Consider the following 27,623-nt stretch of genomic DNA (forward strand, 5'->3'; position numbering starts at 1 on the left):
CAGCTCCCTACTGAGGCTGCGTTTCTTTCCTTGGCGTGCTGGATGCCAGAGCCTGGCTGCAGCAGCAGATGGAGGCACACACAGAACACAAGATCAAAATATCACTGAGGACAACAGGCCTCTACTTCTTCCATGGGCCTAGTTCCTTGTGTCTGCTTATGGAGATCAAAGGTATCATTTACTCAGAGGAAGAATTATTTGTGCATAAACAGCCATTAACTAATAATACAGAGAAGATGCTTTTAAATTCAAATGGGTGGCACAGCAGCCAGCACTAGACAAGTGACCCAAGCATCTTGTTACTTACATAAGCAGGAGGGAGTCTGATGCTGATGACAAAACCTCTTTGTGAGTAACACTGGCAAAATCTTTGAGAGAGCAATTCAGGACTAAGTTAAAAGAAAATGGGGCACTTCTCTCCTAGCAGAAACTAACTTTAAGAAACACATTTCTTTCCCTGTTTGCTTGTAACAGGGAATGGAAATAACTGCTGCTACTTTGTTTGAAAAACTCATTATCTTGAGGGGGGAAAAGGGGAAGCACTTGTCTGTTCTCATAAAAAGACTGTAGTAGCGTAAGATGTTGAGGAAAGAACATCCTTCTTCCAGGGAGAAGGAAAAGACTACTCTGAATGGGGAAGGCTGGTTACAGCGCTCATCAGCTACCATGGCCTGCACCTACTGCATTTCTTGTGAGTCTTACCTTCGGCCCCATCTCTAGGCTTCAGTCCGTCCAGTTTCCTTTGAGTGCATCTCATCTTGGGCTCTAAGGTCTTAAAACACAGCGCTAAGTGATGTCTCAGCTTGCTCTGCCTTCAGCTTTGGGAGTGACCATACTGCACCCCCAGACTGCGATTCAGCTTCCTCAAATAGAATAAACACTTATTTAAATAGTTGTCTTCCTCTACCACTCCCTCAAAAGCCTATGAGCAGGGGATCAAAGATTTCTCAAGCTCAGCTGGCCCATCCACACATCAGGGTTAAGGCTTACTGACCTCTATAGCCAATAACACACATGGGAGTAATATGATTAGGATAACAACCAGTCTTTGAATACTGAACCCAAATAATCTGGCATTTACAGTTTGGTCAGCTGGGACCTCTCTTTTATACAAGGTGGAAGCACCGTTTGGAGTCACTCATCTGGATTGTTAGCACAATGCCTGACTATCCCACCACCCCTAAGAAAACAATACACGGAAGCAGCAGGTATTCTAGAAACCTCCCAGTGACTTAAAATACAAGCAAAAACAGTCTGAGAGCAAAAGTTGGGAAAACGTAGCACTAGCAGAGTAACATTGTGATGCTCTCAAAATAGGAGGTGCTTTTCAAGAGTGAGGGGATGAGACAGGCCAACCTCACCAAATCATGGTGGTTTGCTGACTTTGAACAACTGCAGCTGCCCAGAGGGAGGGATGTGAGAAGGCTCAAGGAGTAGGTTTTGAAATGGAAGGTGGTGCTGGTTCAGAGGAGGGAGTACAACTGTGATGAAACAAAGATGCCAACTTGCAGTTTATAGAAAATCTGATCCACAAATTGTGGATATATTTTCAAAAACAAAAATCACATTTGTTTCCCCGTAGCTAAAATAAGAACATGCTATTTTAAGCTAGTGAACATTATCCCAGCGTACTGAAAACACAGACAAAAAATCCAGCAACTTTCCAGGGTGGGCAAGGTTATCTCGGGCCTCAGCTATCTTACTTTGCACTGTGCTAGAAAATAGCTCATGGTTAGATGAGCCCTGATATGTGTGTCCAGCTCTGTCCCCATCTCTGCTCCCACACAAAGGAACCGTCTCTGCATCAAGCAGTCGGCTGTGTGCCCCTCAGCAGGGTCCTCTGCACTGTAAGGCTGTTTCTGCAGTATTTATCAGGTTGTACAGTGGAAGCGATTGCAGTGTTGAGACTTCAGGTAGAACTCAAAAGCTTCCCAAGACTCCTCTTCTGCTGTTGTGTCCTCCTCCTGTTGGAGGCTAGCACCTTTAAACAGGCCACCTCAGATGAATGAATGCTCCCTCCCGCAACCATCAGGAAGCGTGTTGAGGTCTGAAGACGTAGCTGTCAATACATTGCTGGGTGGCTTCAGCTTTGCAAGTTATCTGCTTGCTCCTAGGCAGCTCTGGTGATGGTTTTTGCAGCATTGGGGGAAGTATAAGGTGGAATAGCCAACAGCAGCCACTTGGTCATGGATCACACATACCTGGAGCAGCACTTGTGGTCACAAAATGGACATGGTCTGGAATAAGAGGAAGAAGACAAACAGCAAAGATGCACTTTGTGGGAGCTCTGCAGTGACAGGACACTCACGGGAGAGTTCCCTTCCAGGTCAGAAATATGAAGTCACTGCCCTCTGCGAGTTCAGCAACCTGCTCATTACCTATAGTAGGAAGTTTCCAGATCCCAGTGCAATACCAAGCTGGCTCAGCATCTTCTTTCTTAGTCTGGAAAACCTCCTTCCAGTCTTCATCTGGCTTCTTCCTTGAGGCAGCCATATGCTCCCATGTTTCTTTGCTGGTCACTCTCAGACTTGCTAGTTCATAAGGGCTCTGTTAGCTAAAGTACAAGGAGCGTGGGAAGCAAAACAAGTAACAAGAACTGTCAAAACCAGGTTTCTATGTTTCTGCCTTTATGAATGCCTCAACTCCTTGCTCTCGATCCGTTGTTGGTTGGTGTCCCAGGTGTGATTTCTTCTAGCCCTCCTCTTAATCATGGCCCCATGTCTATGACTTTTCTCAGGGACTGCCTGAATCTTTCACTCTCCAAGATGGGAACCAGGACCCCTGGCCAGTCTGGGCAGATTCACCTGGCATGGTCAAGCTTTACAGTACTGAAATGCCACAGTGATGAGACTCTGGTTTCAGGAACAGACAGTTGAAAATGGTCTGGTGTTGGCTACAGATCAACATTTAAGCAGGGAGCATGATCAATGGGTCACACAGGATGCAGAGGTAAGGCGGTCAGGGCAGGATGCAAAGCAGTCTTCGTACTCAGCTTGCCAAACATGTACAAAGAAGAGATACATACGTACCAGCAGTAGTCTGTGATGTTACATAGTTCTGTAAACTTACTATGTGACAGAAGTGGTGCATAGCCAGTAATTCCAGCCACTTACCTCAAGCTGGTACAGAATCGACATAGGTCAATTCAGGATGTGTAAGCTAAAGACAACAGACAAACACGTCATGAACAGAAAAGCCTTCAGCTCTTACCAGATTAAGTGGTTCATTTAGCTAGCAGGTAATTCTTTAATGAAAACAGTAGGAGCGCAGCCAGAACAAGTTTCTAAAGGCCAAAAGAAGAGTGCATTCGGAAGCTGGTACCATAAAGTAACAAGCTGGATTTGCCCCAGGATTAAATAACGTGTTGCTGCTGCAGTATTGGGTGACGGAGCAGCTCAGGCAAGCGGCTCCCTGATGTTGGGTTTGTTCCCTTATACTTGCAAAGGCACAACATTCACCTCAGCGCTGCCCTGGTGCTTGTCCAAATAATGAAACTAGCTGCTACATTTGTGGATTAATCCCTGAGCAAGGGATTCTGTAAATATTAGGCAGCCCTATAAAAATAGACAGACAGAAGAAGAAAAGAGGGGAGGTGCTTGGCAGAAAAAAAAAAAATTTAAGGGTTAAAAATACATCATCTGGGTTGGCAATGGCACAGGAGACAGACTGCAGATAGGGATCACTGCTACTACTAGTCAACACTTGCTTGGGCTACTAAGGTCCTTTCTACAGCGCAGTTAACGGGTGGCACGCTGACAATACCACAGCTGTCAACCGACCTACTTACGGCAGGGTTTCCGTTCCCAGCACTCACAGACAATCCAACCTTACTTCAACTTTTGCAACTATTAATGATTTGTTTAAAGCTTCAGCGACTGGAATCAAGTGATCACTGCTGAATCTCAGCTTTCACTTGAACAGACAAAGAAAATATGAAGCTTCTCACCATCAGAGAAGAGCCTGATAAGATGAATTCCCTAAGGTCAAAAGTCATGACGATAAACAAAGAGAACCTAAGCCAAGATAGGGCTAAAATATTGTGATTTTTAAAGTACACCTGATATTTTTGAGGAGTTTCCTTCATTTTCTGATTGTATTCCTGGAGGAGTACTTGGTGGAAAGATGAGACTGGCTTTAAAAAAGGAAGCATTCATTACCCAAAGTTAGCACAAAAGGCAGCAGGAACACATTTACATCAGCTGGGAAAGGAAAAAGCTAAAGCGCTGCACAGGCTACACAAAATGAAGGAAAAAACATTACAAGGAGGCAGGGGAAAGAAGGAAGGAGATGTTTTGTTTTCCTTCCTCATGACCCTCCTATCCTATACAAGAACCCTCTGAACCTGGCGCTCTCTGAATGCCGCTTTCACCTCCCTCTTCTAAGCCAAGCTTCCCTTAACACTGTGAGTTCAGCTATACAGACTAGAGACAAAAGAGGAAACCAAACACACAATAAAAACATGAGGATTGGCCAAAGGAGGATTCCTAGAAGTAAGTATCACAAAGGCAAGGTTGGTTAGCACTCAAGCTACCAAGGGTAGAGGTCAGCCCTGCATTCTTCTTGGGGGGAGAGACAGGGGGGGTGATTTTCTAACTCCACAGCACGTGAGTTTCCTAAGCGAGCCAGGGGATTTACCCTGTTACTTTCAATAGGCTGTGCAGCTTATTATCTCAGTCAGCTTGGGTCAGCTTCTCATCTAGGGGAGGTCCAAGTAGATCCAGTTCAGTCTCAGGTGAAGTGAAACCCTCAGCCCTGTGCCCTGTGTGCTCCTGCCATGCTGGAGGGTCAGCCCCAGCGCTCCTCTGCAGCACCTCCACCTCCAGGTGCTCAGCCCATGGCCCCACCACCTTCTGCGTTTATCTTGGGGACAGCAAGTTAGATGTAGATGTGACTCAAGCTACCTCCAGCAGTGGGGATGGTGGGGATGTGCACGCATACACTGCTCTCTAGGTTCTCGCCTTTAGCTTCCACTATTAGCTAGAGCTGGCGGTGTGGCTGCATGGACCCATGCAGGACATCACTGGGCCCGGCACTGTGGTCTGAAGACCATCAGCTGCGAGATCTTTGATGCTGCTCCATGTCCTGGAGAGAGTTACACCGATTTAGCCGCCACTGTTTGTCAGCTAACATGTCATGAGGGACAGAAACAGCCACTTGGAGGGCTTTCTGAATATGTGAGAATATTATTAAAAAACAAAACCAAACCCAAAACCAGTTCAGGGATTAATAGTCACATACCTGGAAAAAGACATTTAAAACAATGCCCTCTTCCCCTTAGCAGCCTGGTCTGCCACTCGATAGCCATATGGTGCACCTATCACTACAACCAGCGGATCCGGATAACAGCGAGGGACTGGCTCGAGGGTGGGAAGCAGGCCTTCCCTGTCACTTGTAATCTTCTCACATCCAGAGGCATCTTAAGTCCTTTCTAAACACGTTGATACTGCTTGAAATTCACCGAAAAAAACCCAGCCTTTGTTTGTGTTAACAGGATGAGAAAGTGCAAGGCTTCCTGTTATGTGTGTGTGACAGCTATAGATAAGCAGAGACCTCTGGACAGGAAATCCGCCCAACTTCTGCAGTGTGACTCGCCTGAAGCTTAGGAGCTCTTTTTAGATTGAAGCACCAACAGAATGAGACGGTGCTGCCCAGAAAATGGGGGACACGCTGGAGAAGAGCTCTGAGGAGCCCGAGATCTCTTTAGACAATGAGTGTTCGACGAAAATGGGGGACCTGGTGGAAGTCTCGAGTGGTGAAAAGGTCAAGTTTGATGATACGGGTCTCTCTCTGGTGCTCCAGAATGGCCTGGAGAACCTTCGACTTGAAAATTCCCTTACAGATGTCATCCTGTGTGTGGACAGCAGGGAATTCTCCTGTCACCGAGTGGTCCTGGCTGCAGCAAGCAATTATTTCAGGTAAGGCATGTAAGAAACAAAACCAATGAACTTACTTTGCTTCTTAGGCTTGAACTGTAGATCTCCAAGGAGTGTAAAATGGGTGCTAAACTGTGCAAATTTGCGGTGCGTCTGTAATTCCTGACACCTTTCAGCTCTTTTTTTAAAGTCGGAGACTTAAATAAGGCAGGTGCCAAGCTGTGGATTTGCCGGAGTTCAGATACCAGCACTCAGCAAGTCCGCTGGAGGCACGCAAAGAACGGAGAATGGTTGGCAGACAAGTGGATGAGAAAATGGTGTTTTAACCAAGTGTCTGTAGCCCCTTGTATTGTCGCTTTGGGATTCAGGCAAAGAGGAATATTCATTCAGATCACACGGTATTTTTATTGGGATAGGAGTGGGTTTGTGGAACTTGATAGTTTTTCCCATTACCATTCTGCAGTAAAAATATATATTGCAGAAAATTGTTGAAGAGGAAAGAGAAGGAATTTTCCATCTTTCCTAGGGTTACCGTAAATCAATTGCAATGGGAAATATCTCCTTGAAAGCAATTTTACCATTTCACCTTCTGGTCGTCTTGAATTTTTCATTCTTTCAGTAGTACAACAGGTAGTCTATCTGAGACTACTGGCCAGCAAGAACAAATTTTAGACACACAGAGGAACTCAGTATCAGTTTCAACACAGATTTTCCATTATCGTTTAGTCAATCACATTTGCATGGCTGGGATTTTTTTTTCTTTCTTTTTTTACTGCTAAAGTGGTCAGATGACTGAATAGCTACAGAGGAAACATGAGAAAAAAGAACCTGTGACCACTTGTGACATGAGCAGAAAGCTAATTTTAATGGAGTCTAGTAAGCTTTGCTGGTAGTGCCTGGAAGAACAGTTCTGCTTTTATCATCTCATAATAGAGGTTGTGCCTGTGAATATACAGAGGTAGGTGTTATTTCTACAGATGGACTATATATATTGCATATGTGAAAATGTGCGACTAAAAGATGCCCAAATATTTCTTACCAGCATTGTGTGCAGGAAGGAGAGCAGATGCACAAACTAAAATCAGAATTACCATAATGATACTTTGACAAAAAAACAATTCCTTTTTCGCTACGAGGAAAGGTGCCACAATCAGAAGGGACTTCAACAGTTAAAAACAGGCAAGACAGTTTTCTGATAACTACTGTTGGCCAGTTTTCCACTGAGCCCTGAGCCACAGCGTGTCCCTTTGAAGGAAGGGGGATACCAGGCTGGAGGTCATCTCATCCCAAGGCAGTTGCCCACGTGAGGAGGGTCTGCCCCCCTGGGTGCTTGTGTTTGGCCTGGCTTCCCACGGAGCTGAGATTCATTAGATCACACCGTCTGCCTGCCTGTCAGTGCCTCTTGTCACGACTCCTTGGGTTAGTTTCAGTCACATTTGGCAGAGGGTGGAAATCTCAAAACTGAAGTTCCCACGAGCTTGATGGAAATCAGTAGCTAGGCAGAGGAGAGATGCCGGGACTGGGACCCCGTGGTGCTCAGCTGGGTAACGAGCACCCCGTCCTGGCCAGCCAACACACGCAGTGCCCAGAACCAGCCAAAGCACCCGCTGCCCTTGCTCAGCCAGCCAGGCAGCCAGCACAGAGCTGAGCGTCCTGAGAGGGACGGCGAAATGTCTGCGAGAGGAATAACGAGAGAGAATGGAGGGCTCAGGAAGGGGAAGCTGAGGTTACTGTGAAGAGGGAAAGGAGGACACAAGTCTGCAGGGAACTGAGCTTCACTACTTCTGCTACTCACATGGCGGCTTGTTTCATCTTGCCATAATTCACTAGAAGCTGCATGGGCCCAAAGAAAGAAGAAATTCTTAAATCACGCTATTCCCGTGAGTACTTTCCATGCTATTACAGGGCCTCTGACACCTGTGCAGAGGCAAAGCAAAGCGACCCTGTGAGTCACAGGCTTCATTCCCCTGCAACAGCGTGTTACACAACCCCCTTCCTGAACGCTGGGTGCCATAATGCAAGCAGTCCCTAGCAGCTGATTTAAACACAGTTAAATGAAGTTAACAACTTCTAGTCCTTCCTTCAGCACTGCTTGGGGTAGGTACTTCTGACACGTCCTGCATCTATAGACATAAAAGCATTAACTCCCTGTTTACCCGGATGAAGGTAACAAAGCAGAGAAGAGAAATACAAGCTGACCAAGGTGGAGCAGTAGTTCTTTACTCCTGCACTGCCCAAGGTAGTGGGAGAACGGGGCTGGGAGAGGTTGAAGCAATATTTTCCAGAGCACCCTCAAACCCCAGCACAGTTGTTTGAAGTCTTCCTAATTCCAAGCACAAGCACTCCAGTGTGGGTGCGGGCTTAAGAAGTGCTTCACAAACTGCAGCCTCTCATTTATTTCATTGAGATTTCTCTCTGTTCTTTTCTATATTTACCCATTTTTAGGTATCTAAATTTGGCCCTAGACCCTCACTTCAGATGTGCATTTCTTAGAGGAAATGCTGGTTCAAAGGCTTAGCTTACACAGGGACAGGATTAGAAATACACGGGGACAGGAACCAAGGAAACAGGCAACAAAATTAGTGGCCACATCTGAAGGATTTAGAGCCCCAGATAAAATAATCACACACCTCTCTGGGTAAGTACAGAAAGGTTCAGAAGTAGGGTTTTAATCCCCAGGAGAGAAGCTCATCCTGATCAGTCCTGAGTGGCATCAGGGTGCTCCCTCCAGTTGGCACACAGGGTGCGAATGAGGTCCACTCCAGCTGAGGAGAAGGAAGGAGTCAGCTCTCCTGGATAACACTGCCCCATTCAGCCCCGCCACCTTCTAAAGAGGAGTACTGGTGGGAGAGCACGGCGCTTTATGTGTGATTTCTGCAGGTTGCAGCCATGTTACATGAATCCGTACCCTACGAGATCGGGAGTGGATGGCAGCTCTAATGCAATTTCACAGATTAGGAGACAGATAGGTGAAAGCACTTCGACAAGATCCCTGTACAAAGCATCCACCAGAACCCCAAGGCTGGTTTCTGAGCAGCCTTGCAATGGTGTAGCACTGGGTATCTCTGACCTCCATCAAGCACTCCGGCTTTGCGGGATGGAAGTGAGAGCTCTCACCTCCCCGCCAGGGATGGTTAAATACAAGACGGGAGTCACCAGTTTACGAGATGAAAGGAGCAAGAGCAGACACCACCTGCACCCTACAACGGCCTGTTTCTCATTCAGACGAAGCATTTGGCACCTATCAGTCCCATGCAATTGAAGCGGCTGTTTGGTACAAACCTCCCTCTCCGCGTTGAAACCCCGTTCCCAGGCAGAAGTGGGTACTGAGGACTGTTGCTTTCAAATGGCCCCCTGCCCGCATGCCCCGGACATGCAACGTTCGACACTGCTGAAAGGGAGAGAAGCTGAGGAGAATCCCAGTATTGCGCTCACTGAAGTTAAGGAGCATTTTGTCTTAATGTCTTTCAAATACTCTGATTTCCGTGGCAGCAGAAACTGGACCACGGAGCAGAGCAGTGAATTGAAAACGTCTAACGAGCTGAGACGAGTGAAGGGAAAATGAGAATTTTGGCTGAACGTCTTTTCTGACAAGTAACTTCTCTGCCCAAGTTTCCTGCTCAGAAGTTAGGTCTCTTTATCCAAAAGGCAGTTTAATACACTGAGGTAACTAATAGCAGCTCTGTAAAATCTCTGCTGAGGCAAGGAACAGGTAGCTCTTAGAGCAACAAGCAGCTGGTATCTTCCATCCATTTGCCATTCATCATGCCTAACTGCTTTGCAATAAAAACTGTTTACATCTTGGTTCCAGTAGGATGTGTCAATCAGACAGCTTTATTCTGGCACCGCTTTTACAAGAAGAGCATGGCCTAAGTCTTTGGACCTCTAGCCACTTCCCAGGTTGCACTGTCCTGTCAACACTGTACATGACTAATAAAGAAGGGCTTGGTATGCAGGGTAAAGAGCGCTTCTAATTACACTTTAGATCTGCACATGTTTTTCACCAACGCAGTTACAAATGGACTCATGTACTTCTAATCTGTTGAGCCAGATTCCAAATGACGTGAAATCTTGCTCTCTGAATGCAGTGAACAAGACGGGACTGATCAAACTTCTAAATAAAAGCAAAAGCATTGGAACAAATACTTAAAACTATGAATTGAAAATGCAGCTGAAGATGCGTGTGTTTGCCTTGCAGCTGTCACAGTGCAAAGTGGATTTAAATAGCTCTTAAGAGAAATTTCTGATTTATAGCCCACATGAAATATCTGACTAGTGCTAAAAGTGTGTGCAGCAGTCGCCTTTCAAATGCAGTATTATCCACCAAAGAAGAGGTGGCATCAACATGCATGAAATCAGTGAGCTTTCTGGCTACCAGCAGTTCCAATTTGTGATTATTCAAGTACTTCTCTAGCCAAGAGGTACCAGCTCTACAGTCCTAGCAGAGGCTCCCAAAATTTAGCAGAGGAACAGTCAGCCTCCTAATTAGAAGCAAATCCATAAGCCATTGTCTCCTGGCTCATCCCTAGTATTAATGGGGTCAAAGATATGTTGGGAATCTTAGAGGTGAGGCTATCAGACATGTGGATCTGGTCTGGCCCTCAGGGTTCAGTCTGAGCAGCGTTCTGCAGTTGGGAATTGACCTTGCCAAGTGCTAACGACATATGGAGAATGCCAGTGGCTTGGAGATTTAGGCTTAATGAGCTGGGCCTCTACTAGAACCAGAAAGAGTAAGAGCCTGTAAGAGGCCAGCGGGTGAGACATCGCAACTGCTCTGCAGCATCAAGCCAGACACAGAGCACTACCCAGGGAAGGCCCCAGCTGCCTTCTGCTGCCATGGAGCTCCAGATCTACTGTAGAGTCCAGCTCTGGAGTGTCCATCATGTGTGTATGCCTTATCAAACTCATGTGTAAAGAGGTATGAAAGCAACAAAAGGATTTTCCTTGTTACTTTGCTACAGGACTAATTGCATAAAATATGAAGCAATCGGAGTATTCTGTGTTGAAATCCATAGAACCAAATGTTTTCAGAATGCCTCATCCTGTCTGGGATGCAGTAAAAGATAAACGTCTTTCTTTTCAGGGCCATGTTCTGCAATGATTTAAGAGAGAAATATGAAGAGAAGATCATACTTAAAGGAGTTGATGCAGAAACCATGAATATACTCTTGGACTACACCTACACCAGCAAGATGCTCATCACAAAGCAAAACGTACAGAAAGTCTTGGAAGCCGCCAGCCTCTTTCAGGTACACATAACTCGAATGCACTGATCCAGTCTTGTTGCTCTGGCAACACCATGTCTCACCCTGGTTAACACACTGCAAACTTCTCTGGTTTCACGGGTTCTGGAAGCATTTTGCTTCATATTTACTTACATTGTGGTAAAAAATGGCAGTCACAGCTGCGTACTGGAATGCTGCTGTGCTGGGTGCTGTGCAAACAGCCAAACAGCCCGGCTCTGCCTCCAAGAGCTGCTCCCTGCCAGGCAGCAGGGTTGTGTTGCTGGGGCAGTGCTCCCCAAGGTTCAGGTCAGCCTGCGAAGGCCGGTCACCCTCCAGCCCAAGAGTTGGTGGGCAGTGACTGGCACGGCCGGCCAGGGCAGGAAGCTAACTTGGTCTCTCCCTCTCCATTGCCTTGAGATGGAGGCTCACCGGCCAAAGTTAGCATCCTCCTTTGCAGGACTCTTTGATGTAAAGGGTTTTAGTCATGACCTGGGACTTGTGGGAAGTCAGACTTGAGCAGCATTACTCAGCCTTTGGTCCATGAGGTATTCACGTGTCCTGTAAATCACCTGTGAGGTCTACCAAATTGCAGTCCCCAGTACCAAGCTGCAAATTGCTAACAAATTGCAGCCAGCATCACCTGCCAAGTGCCAATGTGTGTATGTGTGTCCAGCCTGTTCACTACGGATGGCACAAAACACCTGACTCCATAATCATTGTGGTTCGTTGTGAACTTCAGACTCCTGAAACTTACACGGGAGGTTTTGCTCTGAAATGAACCTGTGGCCTTTGGGGTAATGGGAGGTGGTACTTGCTGTGGGGAGGGAAGGGAAAGTTATCACAAAGTGCTCCCCAAGGTAACTCGGAAGAGGTGGCGCAGCTTTAATGGCGCCTGGGGCTGGAGTACAGTAATTTACTGACATGTTCAGCAGACCAATACTGCAAACTGGGAGCGCTCAAAGGTTACTTCTGGTTCATTTTCAGGACACTTTTCTGTGTTCTTTTTGTTTTCTTCTGAACCTTTTTTCCTTAGGATCATTCCTCAGGTTTTTTTTTTTTTCTGAAACCATCAAAAGTATAAACTTTTTTTTTCCTTTCTCTTCCCTATTTTTCATTAAAATTAAGATTAAATTTGATTCCCAAGGCTGGTGCTTTAAGAATACTGTCAAACACTCTTAGAGTAATGATAAAAGCGTGAGGGTGTCGTGAGCAAGAATAGTAAACTACAAAAACCTAGAAAACCAGGAATGTTCAACTAAAAGCAGCGATCCCAAGCCTTACTGCAACCGTCTTGGATACTATCAAGATTTATAAGGCCTTAAAGCCTCACATTATGCATGGGTGAGGTTTTTGGCTAAAAATGTGTTTTGTGTAAAAAAGATTTAGTAACTACTAGCGTTCTGCCAGCTTGTCTCTGCTATTTATGCCGAAGAACAAACAGAAACAGTTGAAAGAGTCAAATGTTTCATTTCAATATATCAACAGCTGAAAAGATTAATTCTGCAATTTATTGTAACATTTTTGCTGGGGAAATTCTTTCCTTTCCAATTAATGACATGTAAGAAAACCAAATTCCAAATGGAACGTTTTTATCTGATTAGCAACAATTTTTGGCAGTGCCTCTTCAGTCTCTCAGACTTGACAACCAAAAAAGAAATAACTTGCACGGTTCTAGATATTCCGATATAGATACTCCACTTCTCTCTAGAAACTATTTTTGAAGAAGTTTTACATAATTTTGCCTTCCCTTAGTCCCTTCCAGTAAGTTTTGACCAAATGCAGCCCAAACTGACAGCAGGAAGAGGTGGAGGCTGTTCGGAGCGAGCAGAAGTCCCCGCCGCAGTGTGCGTCGTGCACAGATTTCCTCCTGGGGGAAGCAGGTGAAGGGTTTGGAACAGGGAGCTGCTGAACAGCTAAGCCTCACCCTGAAGTGACCCAGACAAATTTTTTCCACCTAGAGCACAGTTGCAACATGAGTTCAATAGTCATCTCCTCTGTCTGGGCTGGCGGCTGCCCAGCCACCATGCTCACAAGGCTGGTGCCCACCCTGGATCCAGCCCAGCACCCTCTGCCACCCGCACTGCCTGCAGAGCAGCTCATCCTTTCACCTCTTCGTAGGGCCAAGATCTCAGGGCTGTGGCAGAGAGCTCTGGCTTCCAACAACCTTCAGACCCATCTATGCCCCTCCTGCTCCCCCAGAACCTCTGTATTACCCCCCTCCCTCAGCATGGCTTGGGTGAGGGGCCACGTCCGCTGCTTTGGTGGAAGCAACGAGATGGTGGGAGGGAAGCAAGCTCCTGAGCAGATGTAAAAGAAACAGTATTGTCGCGAAGGGCTGTGATGACCACTGCCACGGAAATGCCAGCTGCAGTGGGAACAGCGGAGGATGCCCCCGAGCTGCCTCACGCCAGCTGCTCCAAGCAGAGCAGTGCTGCTCTGCCCGCAGGGCACGGCTGCAGCACCACCAGCCTGATGGCCTTCCTGACGCCCAAAGCACCTCTCATCCGTATGTTAACCCACTCTTCGTTAACAAGACTCCATAAGGAAAATACCTTGCCAATTGTCTGAAAACCATCCTGTAGCCACTTAGCAGTGAGCTGTTGCAGGATGGTGCTAGCTACCCCGCAGCCGCTGCGCAGTGCCAGACATGGCAGCCAAGGAGGCACGATTCGCCAGCGAAGGGCTTCTGGGCAGCTCTGGGCTGGAGATGGGTTCGCAGGCTCAGAACGGGGTCAGCCCCCCGGAGAGCTGCCCTGCAAGGGCTGCTGTGCCCCTTCACTGCCCAGCTGGCTCCCTGCCGTGGGGCTGCCTGCCATGGGGGTCCCTGCCGTGGGGTTCCCTGCCGTGGGGCTCCCCTGGGACGCAGGTGTTCCTGCTGAGCTGGGACGTGCTGCCCCTGCAGCTGCGGGCAGAGCGGGTGGCCGAGGGCAGCGCAGCTGCAGGGTGCAGGATGTGACCCCGAAGCGTGCTGCATACAGAGAGGGATTATGAATAAGAGCCCTTTAAACCACTGTTCCCTTCCCTTTCTGGGGGTTATAGCAGGAGGCAGGGCTGCTGGCACTGCTGACACTAGGCAGTTGAATCAAAGCTGGGACAAGCAAGGACTTAAATGGGGAGAATAAATTTTATTATTCAGAGAGAAGGCCAAGAGGAGGCCAAGTAAGCATATGGGGTGTCTCTAGCAAGTTAAGAATCTGGATTCAAAGGGGTATTAGAAGAAAAAGCCAGATATTGAAGAAACTGTTCCCAGGGAACAGGGCTTTTCAAATGCCTGGGGTGGCATTAGGAGGGGTACTCACAGAAGGGAAAGGAGAAAATTGAGAGCTCTGCAAGAATAATGAGAGCAGATGAAGCGGAGGCTCGGGGGTGTCTTCCCCCTGGGTGCTCTCCTGAGTCACCTGCTCTCATGGGACTGACTGAAGCATGCCCAGCAAGTCTGGGGGAGTTTTGGGGGGAGTTTTGTCTCTAAATGAAGGGAGTGTTGGGGAGACAGCGCAGCACGGAGACGAGGGGCAGCAGCCAGGGAAAGTCCTGCCTTGGTACGCTCCCAAGCGCTCTGACCTCTCTGGTTAAGCCCTGGGCACAGACTGTTTCTCACACCCACACCTCGCGGTTCCGCATTTGTCTGGCCACAAACACAGCCAGAAAACAAACTCCCCAGCGTGATTAATGGTGCCTGCGTGGCCGTTAGACCAGTGTGTGCCGCCTGGGAGAAAACCCTCTGGTGTCATCTCGTGAGTATCGCTCTTAACAAGCCGTGTATAAATAATTAGAGCACAGTACAGTGGTTGGGCAGTAGGCTGGTGAGAACATCGTTTTGGGGTCTATTCCCAGACTTGCGGATGACTTGATGAGTGACCTCGGCTAATCCCAGATTTGTTTTTTTGCATCTCGTTACTGCCAACTTTTAAAGGGCTAATGCTTAACCTGCCTCAGGTCTGAGGATGACCCGGTGTTGGCAAAGTCCTTTCAGATCCTCAGGGAAATGCACGGGTGAGTTCAAAGTGTTGGCCTTGTGTCAGCCCAGAGAACAGGCAACGCGAGCGTGGCAGGCAGCGAGGGGCTGCCGAGCTCTGCCGCGGTGCCACAGCGTGCCGCTGACATATTTATATCACAACGGCAGGAACATATTCTGAGACCTCGCGTACCCTTGTTCATCAGTCAGTTGCATTTCTCTAAACTCTTGACCACATCTAAATGTAAAACAGGAACCAGGTAGTCTGTACGCAGCGTCTGCGATCGCTCAGCTCTGGTAAACAGTCTAAATGTGTCAACACGACACTGCCGGGTCTGGAAGATTCTACCCCAATTACTGAAACAAATCAACATACTACAGTGTTTAAAAATGTTTCGCTTCCTCTTTGCCCCTCAATTACTGTTGTGCAACTCTCCCCAGTGGGACAGAAGGAGTTAAAATGGCTTGCTTGCTGACACTGGATGGAAAAAGGACCCAAAAAGCACGGACAGAAATGCACAGCATCAGTTCTGACCCACCTGTCTGTGTGTTGCTGTTTGCGCTGCTCAGTGGCAACACCAACACGAAATACTGATCCATATCTGAAATCACAGAGGCGACGGAAAGCCCAGGATGAAGCACTGTAACTTATCAGTTCTACCTAATACTGGTTCCCAATTGCTGAATAATCACCAGCAACCAGCTCACATCATGGCAAATGCCCCGCAGACATCTGTGGTCCAGGATCTGCACGTTGGGGACCCTCAGGTGGGACTATTGTGCAAAGGAAATTAATGAGAGTAGTTGTGATGCCCTATTGAACACAGACATGGGGAGTTCTTTGGTTAAGCAGACTCTGTGTGCAAAATGCACATCTATGGTTTTTTTGAACCACTGGTCATGACAAGGAAAACAAAGGTCACTAAAACCTCCGAAGGTCTCCCCCACAACAGACACTTGCCAGACAACCCTGGCTGTCAGGCAGCTCCAAGATTTGCTGATGGTCAGTCTCTTCCTGCCACGTACCCCAGTACAGGACAGCATGCCCATGCACTCTGCAGGGGCTGCGCTTTGGCCCAACCTCCCAGACCTCAGCCCTCATTTGCCCCCACCCTTGCAAGGCCTCAGACACGTTCAGGAGTTTGGATGGTGGGAGCATAAATGCAGACGGTGGAGCCACCTGCACTCCAAAACCAGATTTCCTTCTAGTTGATCTGAGCTGACGTGCAAGGTGAACCAGGCTAAGCACATCTGAAGCCTGGGGACCTTATCTGTGCTTTGTAACTCCATGGTTGCTAGTGCTTTGAGATCTTGTGGAGGGAAGGGGAATGGTAGAAAACCCTTTACTTTTGTGCAACAAATAAAATTCATGACTGTCACAGGTCTTCTGTGTCCTGCAAGAGGGAAAGGGAGCAATATTAATGCAGAGGGAGAAAAAACAGTGGGAAGAAGAATTTTTCATTTCAGACTGCAGATTCTGGGAGATACCTGTCCTCATATGACTGATTTCTTGTCTCTCCCAGCTCTTTGCTGCACTGTGCATGGCTGGTTGGGACCCAGCCCCTAAGCTCCATAGCTCTCCGGTGATACAGTCACACAGTAACCACCCTGTGCTTATACATGCTTTTTCTGTCCACAGTTCCTTCGCATGGTAGATGCTTGTGCCAGTTTTCTCACCGAAGCCCTCCAGCCGGAGAACTGCGTTGGCATCCTGCGGCTGGCTGATGCCCACTCCCTGCACAGCCTGAAACAACAAGTGCAGAACTACATTATCCAGAACTTCACGCAGGTCCTGAACTATGAGGAGTTCCTGGAGCTGCCGGCCGACATCCTCTGCAGCACGCTGAAGAGTGATGACCTCTACGTCACGGAAGAGGCACAGGTGTTTGAAACTGTAATGAACTGGGTGCGTTACAGGGAGTCAGAAAGGTTTCCTCTCCTGCCGTACGTGCTGGAGAATGTCCGGCTGCCCCTCTTGGACCCCTGGTATTTCGTAGAGACTGTTGAAGCTGATCAACTCATTAGACAGTGTCCAGATGTCTTTCCTTTGCTCCAGGAAGCAAGAATGTACCATCTGTCGGGCAATGAGGTAAGTAAAAAAGGAAGGTATTTGCTGCTCTTTCTAAATGTCTCATGCTTCTGCTCAAAAATCCCACCGGAAGGAGCAGTACCATGAGGTGGAAAAAGGTATTCGCACTGAAGCTTCACTAACTGGTGCTACTGAAAAGTCAAGGTGGGCCTCCCCAGTTATGGTGCTCATTTAGAGAGCTTAGAGGCTTTTGGTAGCTTGTTTAAAACAAAGTGTATAGCTTCCTGTATACGGACGCCCGAGCTCAACCCTTTGTGCACACACTTGCGCAGCCAAAGACCGCAGGTGACTTCCCTAGTAAAAAGGCAAACGGTAGTGCTCCTGACACCTCATCCTCTTAGGTAATATTTCAAGCCTAAGAAAGGAAGAATAGTTTTCCCACTAAACTCTGCCACAGTCTGTAATGACTCTTTCCAATCTGATATGTAACATCTCCATTCATTATTTATGGGGGGAAATCTTTCAGAAAGAGAGAACCTCCTGTGAAGAAGACGGTCTCTTCCCAGAGGAGAGGTCTGCCTATCTTCATTTGCAGAGGTCCCTGCACTCAAAGAGACAGGTTCATCCTGACATCCAGTCGAGTCCTGTCCTGCCTGCTCAAGGTAGGCGGTGGTGGATCTCCGGTTCTTCAACTGCCTGTCCTCTTTGGAAAGTTAGGTATCAGTCACATCTCCCTGCCCAAAATGTGGGGTAGAGGGGAGAGCAACCAAAGGTCAGATTTCACAACAGGAGCAAAGGTATGTGAGCGTGTGAGGAAACTTGTGTGCCTCCTCAGTCAGAGAGTCAGAGGAAGGCAGGAGGCTCCAGAAGCATATTGTGAATCCATGGCTAACAGTGGATGTGTCACTGGCACAGGGGGAGAAACCAAGGGCTCTTTGTGCCCGTGACTGCGTAAGACAGTACACGACAACCCCGGGCAGTGCCAGCCAGTCTGGTGGGAACTCCTCAAGGAAGCCTTGCCCCACTCAGCAGTGCTGTCAGGTCCGTGCGGGACAGATAAAGGGAGTGTTGCTCAGGGCTGAACCTCATTACGCTCATCTTCAAAGGGGCAGTCACCAGGGGCAGCCCTGACAGCTATCTTCCCCAGGGCTAATGCCTGCCGATGGTGACAGATGGGTTAAAAACAGAATTCTGAAAGCCGGCAAGTTCTGCGACAGACATTTTTTTTAAATTTGCCTAATAATTTGCTAAACATAGGGAAAATTCAAGATTTATGTCTGTATAAATATTTTTTTAATATAGATAAATTATGGCAATTTATAGAAACACTTAAAAGTAGTTTAGAAAGAGAAGTAAAACTGTGAGCAAGCTGCCCACTGCCACAGAATTTAACCTGTGAGTCTACGGACCGCTTCTCTGGGGCATGCAGAAGGTAACAACTGCAATCCAGTCCTCGCTGGATGTAAGATTGCTGCAGAGGAGTGCAGACCTCTCCCAGCAGACTTTGATGGTCTGCAAATTGGCAAATGCCCTGTGACAGAGCAGGAGCAGAGGAAGAACTTTATGTGCTCCCCATACCTTTTACACTGCATTTCTTCCAGTATGAAAAACTGAGAGGGATAAAGAAGGTTATTCCTTGTGTCCTTCAGCATAGTGCCAAGGTACCTTGGGACACTAATGCACTCATTTCCACTTGCTTGTAAGTATTTCCTGCAGGCAGAATAGAAGTTTCCAAGCACCCCCTGCATTCTTTGCTCCTGGTGAACATCTACCCGGGAAGTGACTTTTTCCAGTGTACCTGAGACAAAGACCTGGTCAATAAACTGAGCCAACAGGCAGTAAATTAGAGCTAACCACGTTTCAGAGCCTGGTGCTGGCTTTAAGTAAATCTTCTGGTTTTGGCTTAAAATTAAGGCTTATAAACAAAGAAACAAACAAAAAAACCCAAACCCCCACAGCAGAGAATTGCTATTGCTTTGACGTTTTAACATACCTCTGCAGGGCAAAAAATGAAAGCACGTATTTTCTGCTAGTGCTAACTGCAGCTTTGCTCTCTCCAAGCTCCCCAGGGCATACACAAACCCTAGGGCCCTCCTACCTTGCCCTCACTCTGTCAGCCCAAATAAAACCTGTCCTCTTCAGCTGCCCCACATGCACCCAGCCTTGTCACTAGTGCTCAACTGCATAGCTCTTGGTGCCACCCTGGGAATTGCCAGGAGGATCTGAAAGCATCCTAGCCAGTAGGCAAAAGCAACTAAATCCAGTGTTGGAGAAATCCTGCTGAAAGAAGGGTACAGCAACCTCAGCTGAATGCTTTTAGGATGCTTTCCAGGCTTTCAACTTAGAGAGCGTCTGATAATTGATTCAGTTGATGTAAGCCAGTTGTGATTTACAAAACAGGTCATCAGAAGAAAGGTCACCAGACCTTTCTGTAACTGTAGGTGTAAGTGCCCTGTGTACTCACTCTGTCTTGCTTGCATTTAGATTATTACAGAAAGAACCAAGCCCAGGATGCACGAGTTCCAGTCTGAGGTGTTTATGATCATAGGGGGCTGCACAAAAGATGAGAAGTTTGTAGCAGAAGTGACTTGCCTGGATCCTTTGAGGCGAAGCCGCCTGGAAGTAGCAAAATTACCAATCACAGAGCAGGAGACGGAGAATGAGAATAAAAAATGGGTGGAGTTTGCATGCATTACGCTAAAAAATGAAGTCTACATATCGGGTAAGGAACAAGACATCGGGAGCCGAAGAGGGGAGCAGAGGGTTCTCACAATTATTTCCAGCTTTTATCACGAGCGTGCCTGAGGCAGCTTTAGTAGACACGGGTATTCCTAATGCTTTGGCTTTGAACAGGCTGCAGAGAAGTGCTGGATGAGTGAGGACATTGCCTGGCCCTGGCAAGAGATTTAGCACAGGATTCCTTTTCAAACCATTTTCACCTATCTGCACGGCTACTTTTGTGTGCACACTCAGTGACTGTGGTCATGGAAGGGCCTCTGAGAACAATTTACCAAACATAAAATGAAGAATAATTGCTTCAGCATCTTCTTGTAATAAGTCCATTTGCAGCTCCACATGCATAAGCAAAACTACCAGAATCTGACTCATTCCGCAAGGATCAGTCAAGAACCTGCAGGGAACTGTCACAACTGGCTGGCTGCTACCTGAAAACTGCGCTTTCAGGAGCCCTTCAACAGCACATCAGACAGGACTCTAGAAGTGCCCATGTGAAAAGTCCTTTGCACGAGATGGTGACTACTTTTAGATCACCATTTCCCCGAACAGTTTAAATGCTTTGACTGGATAGACTGAAACACTGCATTTGTAGTGTAACTAAAACCGGCATGAATTATCACTCACCATTCTGTTAGTTTTACTACTTTAGTTACAATTTTTATAAAATCTCTCCCTGCCCAAATGTGCAGCAAATTCACCCGCCCGGTCCAGCTCAGGCTCCTACCAGAGTTTCAGCCTGTGCAGGAAAGAACAAGCTCACGTAAAGGGGGATTTCAAGGCAGGGTAAGGGGAACACCTGCAGTCTCTCAGTCCCACTGTAACCATGAATGCTGCATTCAGGCCCTTGAGCCACTTCAGCTATTTGAGCGCAAATAAAATTCAACACATACATGTGAAAAACACTGAGACAAAGGCATTACAAACGACTCTTTCTAGCATGCTAATTATCTCCTATTCAATCTGCTGTTTGGCCCAGAGATGAGCTCCATCAGTTTGCAGAGATCTGGCCGCAGTACAGAATACCAATGAAGGCAGACACTTTCTCAATGGAATATGAATTCTCTTTTCAGTATATTCACCAGTGAAGCAAATGTTTAATCAGGTTGCAGATGATGGAATAAGCTACTCAGTCTGTAAATGTGGTTTCAGGCTTAACTAGATCCATTCGTATTACAGTTACACCAAAAATTATATGCAAGCAAAAGTGCTTGTTTAAACCAGTGCTCTCTGCTTTAGCATGAGCAAAGATTCACTTGCAAGTGAGCTCTAGAATGAGTTTGCAGGGTCCAGTTCTGATCTTCAATCTATAAATATGAAGCAAATCCAAGTCAGTAGAGAAAGAGACCAGGAGAGGTACAAATATGAGATCCCAGCCCTACGATCCCAAGGTTGAATAGTAAAACTTCTAACACGTCATGCAGGACTACTGTTGACAGGAGTTCAGAGTCAGGTCTTTTGTTTTACAGTGTAAACCACCGGGCTAGCTGACTGGAGCTACCCTGCACAAACCGGCGGTTCCCCAGCGCAGGCCTGTCTTCGAGGGATTTGCACTACCAACAGCAGCATCCACCACTCTCTTATTTAAATCACGTTGGTTTGTTTGTCATTTCCCAGAACCCTCAAAGCCCTGGTGGTGCACAAAAAAACCCCTGCATATTACCGTGCTGTGTGTGGCTGGTCATTCACACAGTATTAAAATGAAAGTGGTTGTGGTCTGGTAAAGTGAGGAACAGTGATTTATCTTTACCGAATATTTGGCTGTAGAAATTGTTCAGAGTTTCCTTCACTGTTAAGTAAACTAAATGCAGAAATTTTCTTCTTGTATAACAAGGCCAGGCCATTGGTGTAGGTAACTAAGAAGCTAATAATAAGGATCAATGATTTATTTTCTATTGTGAGAAAACATTTTTAAATTTAAACATATTTGAGATGTGGAGTAAATACAAGCTATGCTATCATATTGACATGTGTCATGTACACTGCAGGTGGCAAAGAAACCAAGCATGATGTCTGGAAATACAACGCCTCCATCAACAAATGGATACAAATCGAGTATCTAAATATTGGGCGATGGAGGCACAAAATGGCTGTGTTGGGTGGCAAAGTGTATGTCATTGGAGGGTTCGACGGCATGCAGAGAATCAACAGCATGGAAGCGTACGATCCCTTTCATAACTGCTGGTCAGAGGTAAGATACCGCATCACATAACATTTTACTCATTTGGAACATTTTATCAGCAAATATTAGGGCTTTGAATCACAAAAATGAACAGGATCTAGTACAATTCCTTTAAGTATTTCTGGCCTGTAAAAACCCTGAATATTTTCTCTATAGAACTGTGTATCCTTCAGAAAGTACAAATCACAGGATTGCCTGCCAGTCATTGCCTATGAGACAGCTAGTGCCTAATTTTCCTTTTCTTAGTTGGCCCTTAAAGCAAGTAGTCCATAAATCAGTGAGTAAGAATGCAGTACCCATGAACCAGAGCACAGGCTGAAAACTGCTGCTCTGATACGTAATATATATACAGTGTGTATATCAACTTGTGCCTTATATACTGTATGGGTTACGCATTTAAGTTGAAAGTACAGGTTTCAAGGTAAACAGGATGGAAAAAAAACAGTTCTAGCTGTACTTCAAGCAATGAGAGGAGAGTGTTAGGCAGCCAATTAATCCATGAAATTAATGAGATTAGACATCATAATGGCAGATACAAACCCTAGTTTTTAGATTATACAAAGCCATGCAGAGGAATCTAACAATCACAGCTGCAAGTAGAAAGATCAGTACAAACAAGTTTCTTGTGTTTTTTCAATGTACATAAGGATGTAAAAGAGATTTGGGGCATTTCTGACATTTCCTAGCTTTTGAGTTGTTGACAACATAATTTTAATACCAGCACTTGAACAGAGCATATTTTTATTAAGGGGTTTACAGTCTTAAGAAAAAGCTGAAACATACTTCTCCCTTATCACTGGAATGTCATTTTCTGAACCCTACTTATCATCTTAAAAGGGACGTCTGAGTTAAAAGTCAGCAGGCTCCAACCCTGTACATCAGTCTGACTACTTGAAATCAAAATGGTTACTAATGAGTTTTTACGGTCACACAGGCTGCTCCCCTCATGGTCAATGTAAGCTCCTTTGCAGCAGCGAGCTACAAGAAGAAACTCTACGTGATTGGGGGAGGACCCAACGGGAAGCTGGCGACAGACAAGACTCAGTGCTATGACCCTGCGACCAACACGTGGAGCCTGAAAGCTGCCATGCCAGTAGAAGCCAAATGCATCAATGCTGCAAGTTTCCGTGATCACATTTATGTTGTGGGTAGGTGAAGCATTAATGTTCCTTCTTGCCTAGACACAGCAGGGCTTGCTTCTGTGTGTTAGTTGGGCCCACAAACTCTGTGGAGTATAAGATGGCTCTTCCCACTGAGCTTAGTGAGGGATGGGAATCCGGCACATCCACGAACAGGAGTGCAGTCACCAAGTCAAACTCCCTGTTAGTGCAGTAGGTATCTTGGAAAGCTGGAACTAGCCCAGAGACAACTTAAAGCCAATCAAAGGTGGGTTCATAGTGGCAAGGGCATGACCTCATGGCTACATCATGTCCCCTGTCCTCTCCAGGGGCATTACACTGCCCACTGCACACAGGATTTATGTAGGGATGTCAGTACCAGGAGCAGGTCATGGGAGCAGAGCCACTGACACCCGAAGATCCAGACCTCTTCACTAGATCGTGCTTGGGATTAATTCAGTCTATTTCCAGAACTGGAAGCAAAGATGGAAGAACAAGAGTTTAATGGTGGTGAGCTGAACCGTGGAGGGAGGAGGGAGCCCGCACACATCTCCAGATGGTGCTGGAAAAACCAAATGAAGGAAAGAGGAACATTTGTTTCCAAAACAGAGCTCTGAAGAGTACCCCCCCTGAGCCCTGGCACAGAAAGTTTCTCACTTTCAGTATAATCAATATGGTGCTGAGGGCTGGCATAGAGCCAGGGTATCACCAAATAGTAAATGGTGTTCTGAAGGGAGATTTATAATGTGCATGTGTGTGCACATCCATACATATATACGTGTGCACCTTGTGTGCATGTAAGTACTTTGTGCTTCTCCTCAGCACAAGGATTGACACCACCCTCTTTGTACAAGAGGAGAGGCAGAAAGAGAAGGCATGACTTACAGGCTAGCTGATATAACTCCCGATAAAATTTGACATGATGCTCCAGTTACATTCATTCAGCATCTTTCACCAGTAAACCTATTGTTTCCCTATCTGAGAAACAAATCTAGTTCAATCGGATACAAATCAGCCCCACTTGAGGTTTAAAAGATAAAAGAGCATTTAGTTACTGCACCCAAAGCAATCAAATAACCCAGACTGATGAACTACCAACTGCCAGATGAATCACTGTAACTAACGACGTGTATGTTTTCAGTCTGCTCCAGTTGGGAAATAAAACTTGTTTAAGTCACCTCACAGTGACTTGATCATCCCTGAAGTACTGGATTAGTATTGCCAAAACCAGTATTTATTATAACTGCAATAGATAAATGCTCACTTTGCCAACAAGCAGGATCCCAGGCATTGTTGCAACTCATCAGCAAGACCATGGCTTCAAGGTTTCCCCAGCCCTATTCTATGCAGTTGAAGACCCAGTCCCTGCACATTTCAGAACAAGAACCACTCAGCTGTTGGTACTCTGAGCAGGGAATATATTTCCATAGCGTTTCTTGGGTACTGAGGTATTGACCATTTTTCAAAAGAAAAGGACCGCGCAAAATTGGAAAAGGTGCACAGAAAGTTTCAAGAATGACTGCAGATTTGGGAAACATGGAGAAACTGAAGGTCACTGTTTAGCTTACCCATAAGAAGATTACGAGTTCAGTCTGACAAACCCCTAAATGGGGAATTTTCCAGGCAGAAGAAGGTTTAAAGGGTAGATGGACACTGAAGTTAGAGGAGTCAGTGAAGAAATAATGCACCCATTTCTAACGGTGACAGCTTACCACACCTAGTCCTTCATGATCTAAGCTCTTGTAAACAAGATTGTACTTTTCTAAAGTTGTGTCCTTAGCTGAAGCAGCAGGTAGGAGAAAGGTCTGTTGCTGGATTTACTGTGGTCACACTGCATGACCACAGCAGTTTGCTCTGGCCTTAAATTCCACAGCCTTATGAACAATGAATGTCCTTCTGTGGATCTGGCTTTCAAAACAATAAAGTATCCCATGACCTTGTTTTTTCTTAGCTTTGGGGCATAAATCATTCTTACAAATGTCAGGAATGGAGCCTTGTTGAAGTGGGTGGTTTGATTAAAATCTCTTACAGGAATGGCCAGTGCAAACTGATATCCATTTCCTCTCCAGGTGGGGCAATGAAAGCACTCTACTCCTACAGCCCCCAGGAAGACACATGGTGCCTGGTGACTCAGTTTACCCACGAGAGAGCCAGTTGTGGGATTTCTCCCTGCAACAACAAGCTGTTTATCACCGGGGGCAGAGATGAAAAGAACGAAGTTATTGCGACAGTGCTGTGCTGGGACCCTGAAACTCAGAAGCTGACAGAAGAGTGTGTCCTGCCTCGGGGGGTGTCTCATCACGGGAGCGTTACCCTCAGGAAGTCTTACACGCACATCCGTAGGATTGTGCCTGGGGCGGTTTCTGTCTGACCTAGGAGAACTGCAAAGAAACCCAGTACCTCCGGGCCCCTGTGGCACAGGCTGCAATGACGGTGGTTTTTAGCTGCAGCTACCAACGGATGGAAATACCACCACTGGGGTCCTCGGGGGAGTATCTGTATATATGCTCAGTCCTTGCATTTCCTCTGTACAGTATATCCTTAAATTATCTTAATTCCTTCCCTCCACAGAAAAACAAAGGGACCAGCTGTAGTTTACTCCTGCCAACACAATACCTCCAATCAGGCAAAGAAATGTGATGTGTAGGTGGGAAATTTACTTCCCAGCTATATCTGCCCTGAAATGTGCTTGAATTGGCTCAGTCGGGTCCTGAAGTTTGTTCAACTATTTATTGTGTTAAGTTGGATTTGCGGCACCTACTAGTGAATAGCAGAAGATGCTTTATGGAATGAAAGATTTGTGACTTCGATGAAACATAACGTCGTTTCCTCCAAAGCTGTGCTTTTTTCCAGTGGTGGGCACATTAGGTTAAGTTAAAACTGTGTTGTTTGGTTGTTTGTTTGAAGACACACTGTTAGTTTTTTAGTTCTGCGTGACCAAAAAAAACCATCTCAGTTTGCAAACCTTGCTGTCATTCCCAAGAAAGAGACTGCACAGGCTGCAAATATAAACGAACGCTAATCTGGTCCCAGTGAACATTTCATTGTAGCTGTTTTCTAATAAAGCAGACCAAAACCTCGTTTCCCTTTTGTTCTATTCTGGGATGGTTTACTGTTCTGCCTGAAAGGCTTTTTCCTCTCGCTGTTGCTGTACACAAGCGGAGTACCGGTGCCCCGACCACTCGCATCCCTGTCTCCATCCCCACGCGGTGGCAGTGCTCTCCCAGGGTTTTTCTCACGGGTTTTGATTTCCTGGAATGCAAACGGACAGAACAGTCTGCTGGAGAGAAAAACAGTTCCAGGTACTGTTCCCAGCCTGATTCCTGGGACCATCACATGCTGTACCAGAAGGGGCAAATGTTCCACAGGCCAGGAGGGCCCGAGCCTCAAGTCCCAGCATCTGGGTCAGTTGTAGGGAAAGAAAAATAAACACTGACGAGGTCACGCCCGGGACGCGCTGGGACACTCTTGGCTAAAGGCTGGGAACATATTCCCGCCCCTCCTCCCCTGCCTAGTCGCTGGAAAGAGCCAACTCACCATTAAATCAAGACAGAAAACACAGTGCAAAACAAATCTGTCCAAGCAGAGAGCAGTGACTCCTTCCAGACTCTCTCCCTCTCTGTCATGTCTCTTTTTGCCTTATACAGTATTAGAAATAATATTTCTCACATGTTGGGCTGAGAAAAGAACATGGGTTCCTGAATTTCAGCACAGCAATGCCATAGTGCTCAGCGGCACGGCAGGGCACCGGACCGTACTGGTGAGCCTGCCCCAGCCGCGCAGGCTGAGCAGGGCAGGTGCAGCCCATGGGTAGGGACGGGACCCTCAACACATCTCCACCGTGTCCTTCCCTCAGAAAGGCTGTGAGAAATCCTGTCTCTTCTGCAGGATCCCCAGGCCTTGAAACTCACTTCTGTAATTCCAGCCAGTCTCCACATTTTCTTACTCTAACCTTCCCACAGTCCTCCCATTTTCAACTATTTTTTAAATGGTTCCTCTTCCGTCTCAATGCTCCTGCCCTTCTGCAGGGAGCACCACTGCTCAGGTTTACCCGCTGGCCCAGACGATCCCATCCTGCTCTGCTTTTCAGAGGGCACGAGGAAATGCCCTCTAAAAAGAGTATTTCATTTCAAAAGGTTTTCATGAAGAACAGTTACCAGCTTTGACTTGGCTAGCAGTACTGGCTGGTCACAGAGAAGGTGGATGAATGGGGGTGGTCTCTCCTTCCCCTTGGGGAGCTGCACTTCTGTATCGTTGCCTGTTGCCAAAACCAATGATAGTGGCTGCTGAACCTGACCAGTTCTTCCTACTGGGAATCATCCTAGAAAGCAGTAGCCCTCAGGAGCTGGTTGCTGATTTTCTTCCTGCGATGTCAGTAGCAAAACTTACATTGTTTTGCTTGAGAAAAAGTAACCCACTGAGTTGGAAAAACATTGTCCAAATAAACTTTAAATACAAATTCTTAACTCCACGCAGCAGAGAGAGAAAACAGCCTCTTGTCTCTTCCA

General features: G+C 46.6%; 1 protein-coding gene across 1 annotated transcript; it reads left to right on the forward strand.

Moving 5' to 3' along the window:
• The first annotated feature begins 5,626 nt into the window (after positions 1 to 5,626).
• On the forward strand, positions 5,627 to 26,195 carry KLHL6 (kelch like family member 6). Its single transcript, XM_068421076.1, has 7 exons — positions 5,627 to 5,915; positions 10,957 to 11,122; positions 16,693 to 17,142; positions 19,567 to 19,804; positions 21,804 to 22,006; positions 22,932 to 23,145; positions 25,185 to 26,195. Exons 1-7 carry the CDS (start codon positions 5,656 to 5,658, stop codon positions 25,484 to 25,486), a joined length of 1,833 nt encoding a protein of 610 aa, XP_068277177.1. The 5' UTR covers positions 5,627 to 5,655; the 3' UTR covers positions 25,487 to 26,195.
• Positions 26,196 to 27,623: the final 1,428 nt, after the last annotated feature.

Source organism: Nyctibius grandis, chromosome 32 (genome assembly GCF_013368605.1).
Source record: "Nyctibius grandis isolate bNycGra1 chromosome 32, bNycGra1.pri, whole genome shotgun sequence".
Taxonomy (NCBI): Eukaryota; Metazoa; Chordata; class Aves; order Nyctibiiformes; family Nyctibiidae; genus Nyctibius; species Nyctibius grandis.

Excerpts from the sequence above, each read along its gene's own strand:
- KLHL6 (XM_068421076.1), top strand. The coding sequence starts at position 5,656 with ATGGGGGACACGCTGGAGAAGAGCTCTGAGGAGCCCGAGATCTCTTTA. Across the intron at positions 19,805-21,803 it reads AAATGAAGTCTACATATCGG|GTGGCAAAGAAACCAAGCAT; the intron begins GTAAGGAACAAG and ends TGTACACTGCAG. Across the intron at positions 23,146-25,184 it reads TGATCACATTTATGTTGTGG|GTGGGGCAATGAAAGCACTC; the intron begins GTAGGTGAAGCA and ends TTTCCTCTCCAG.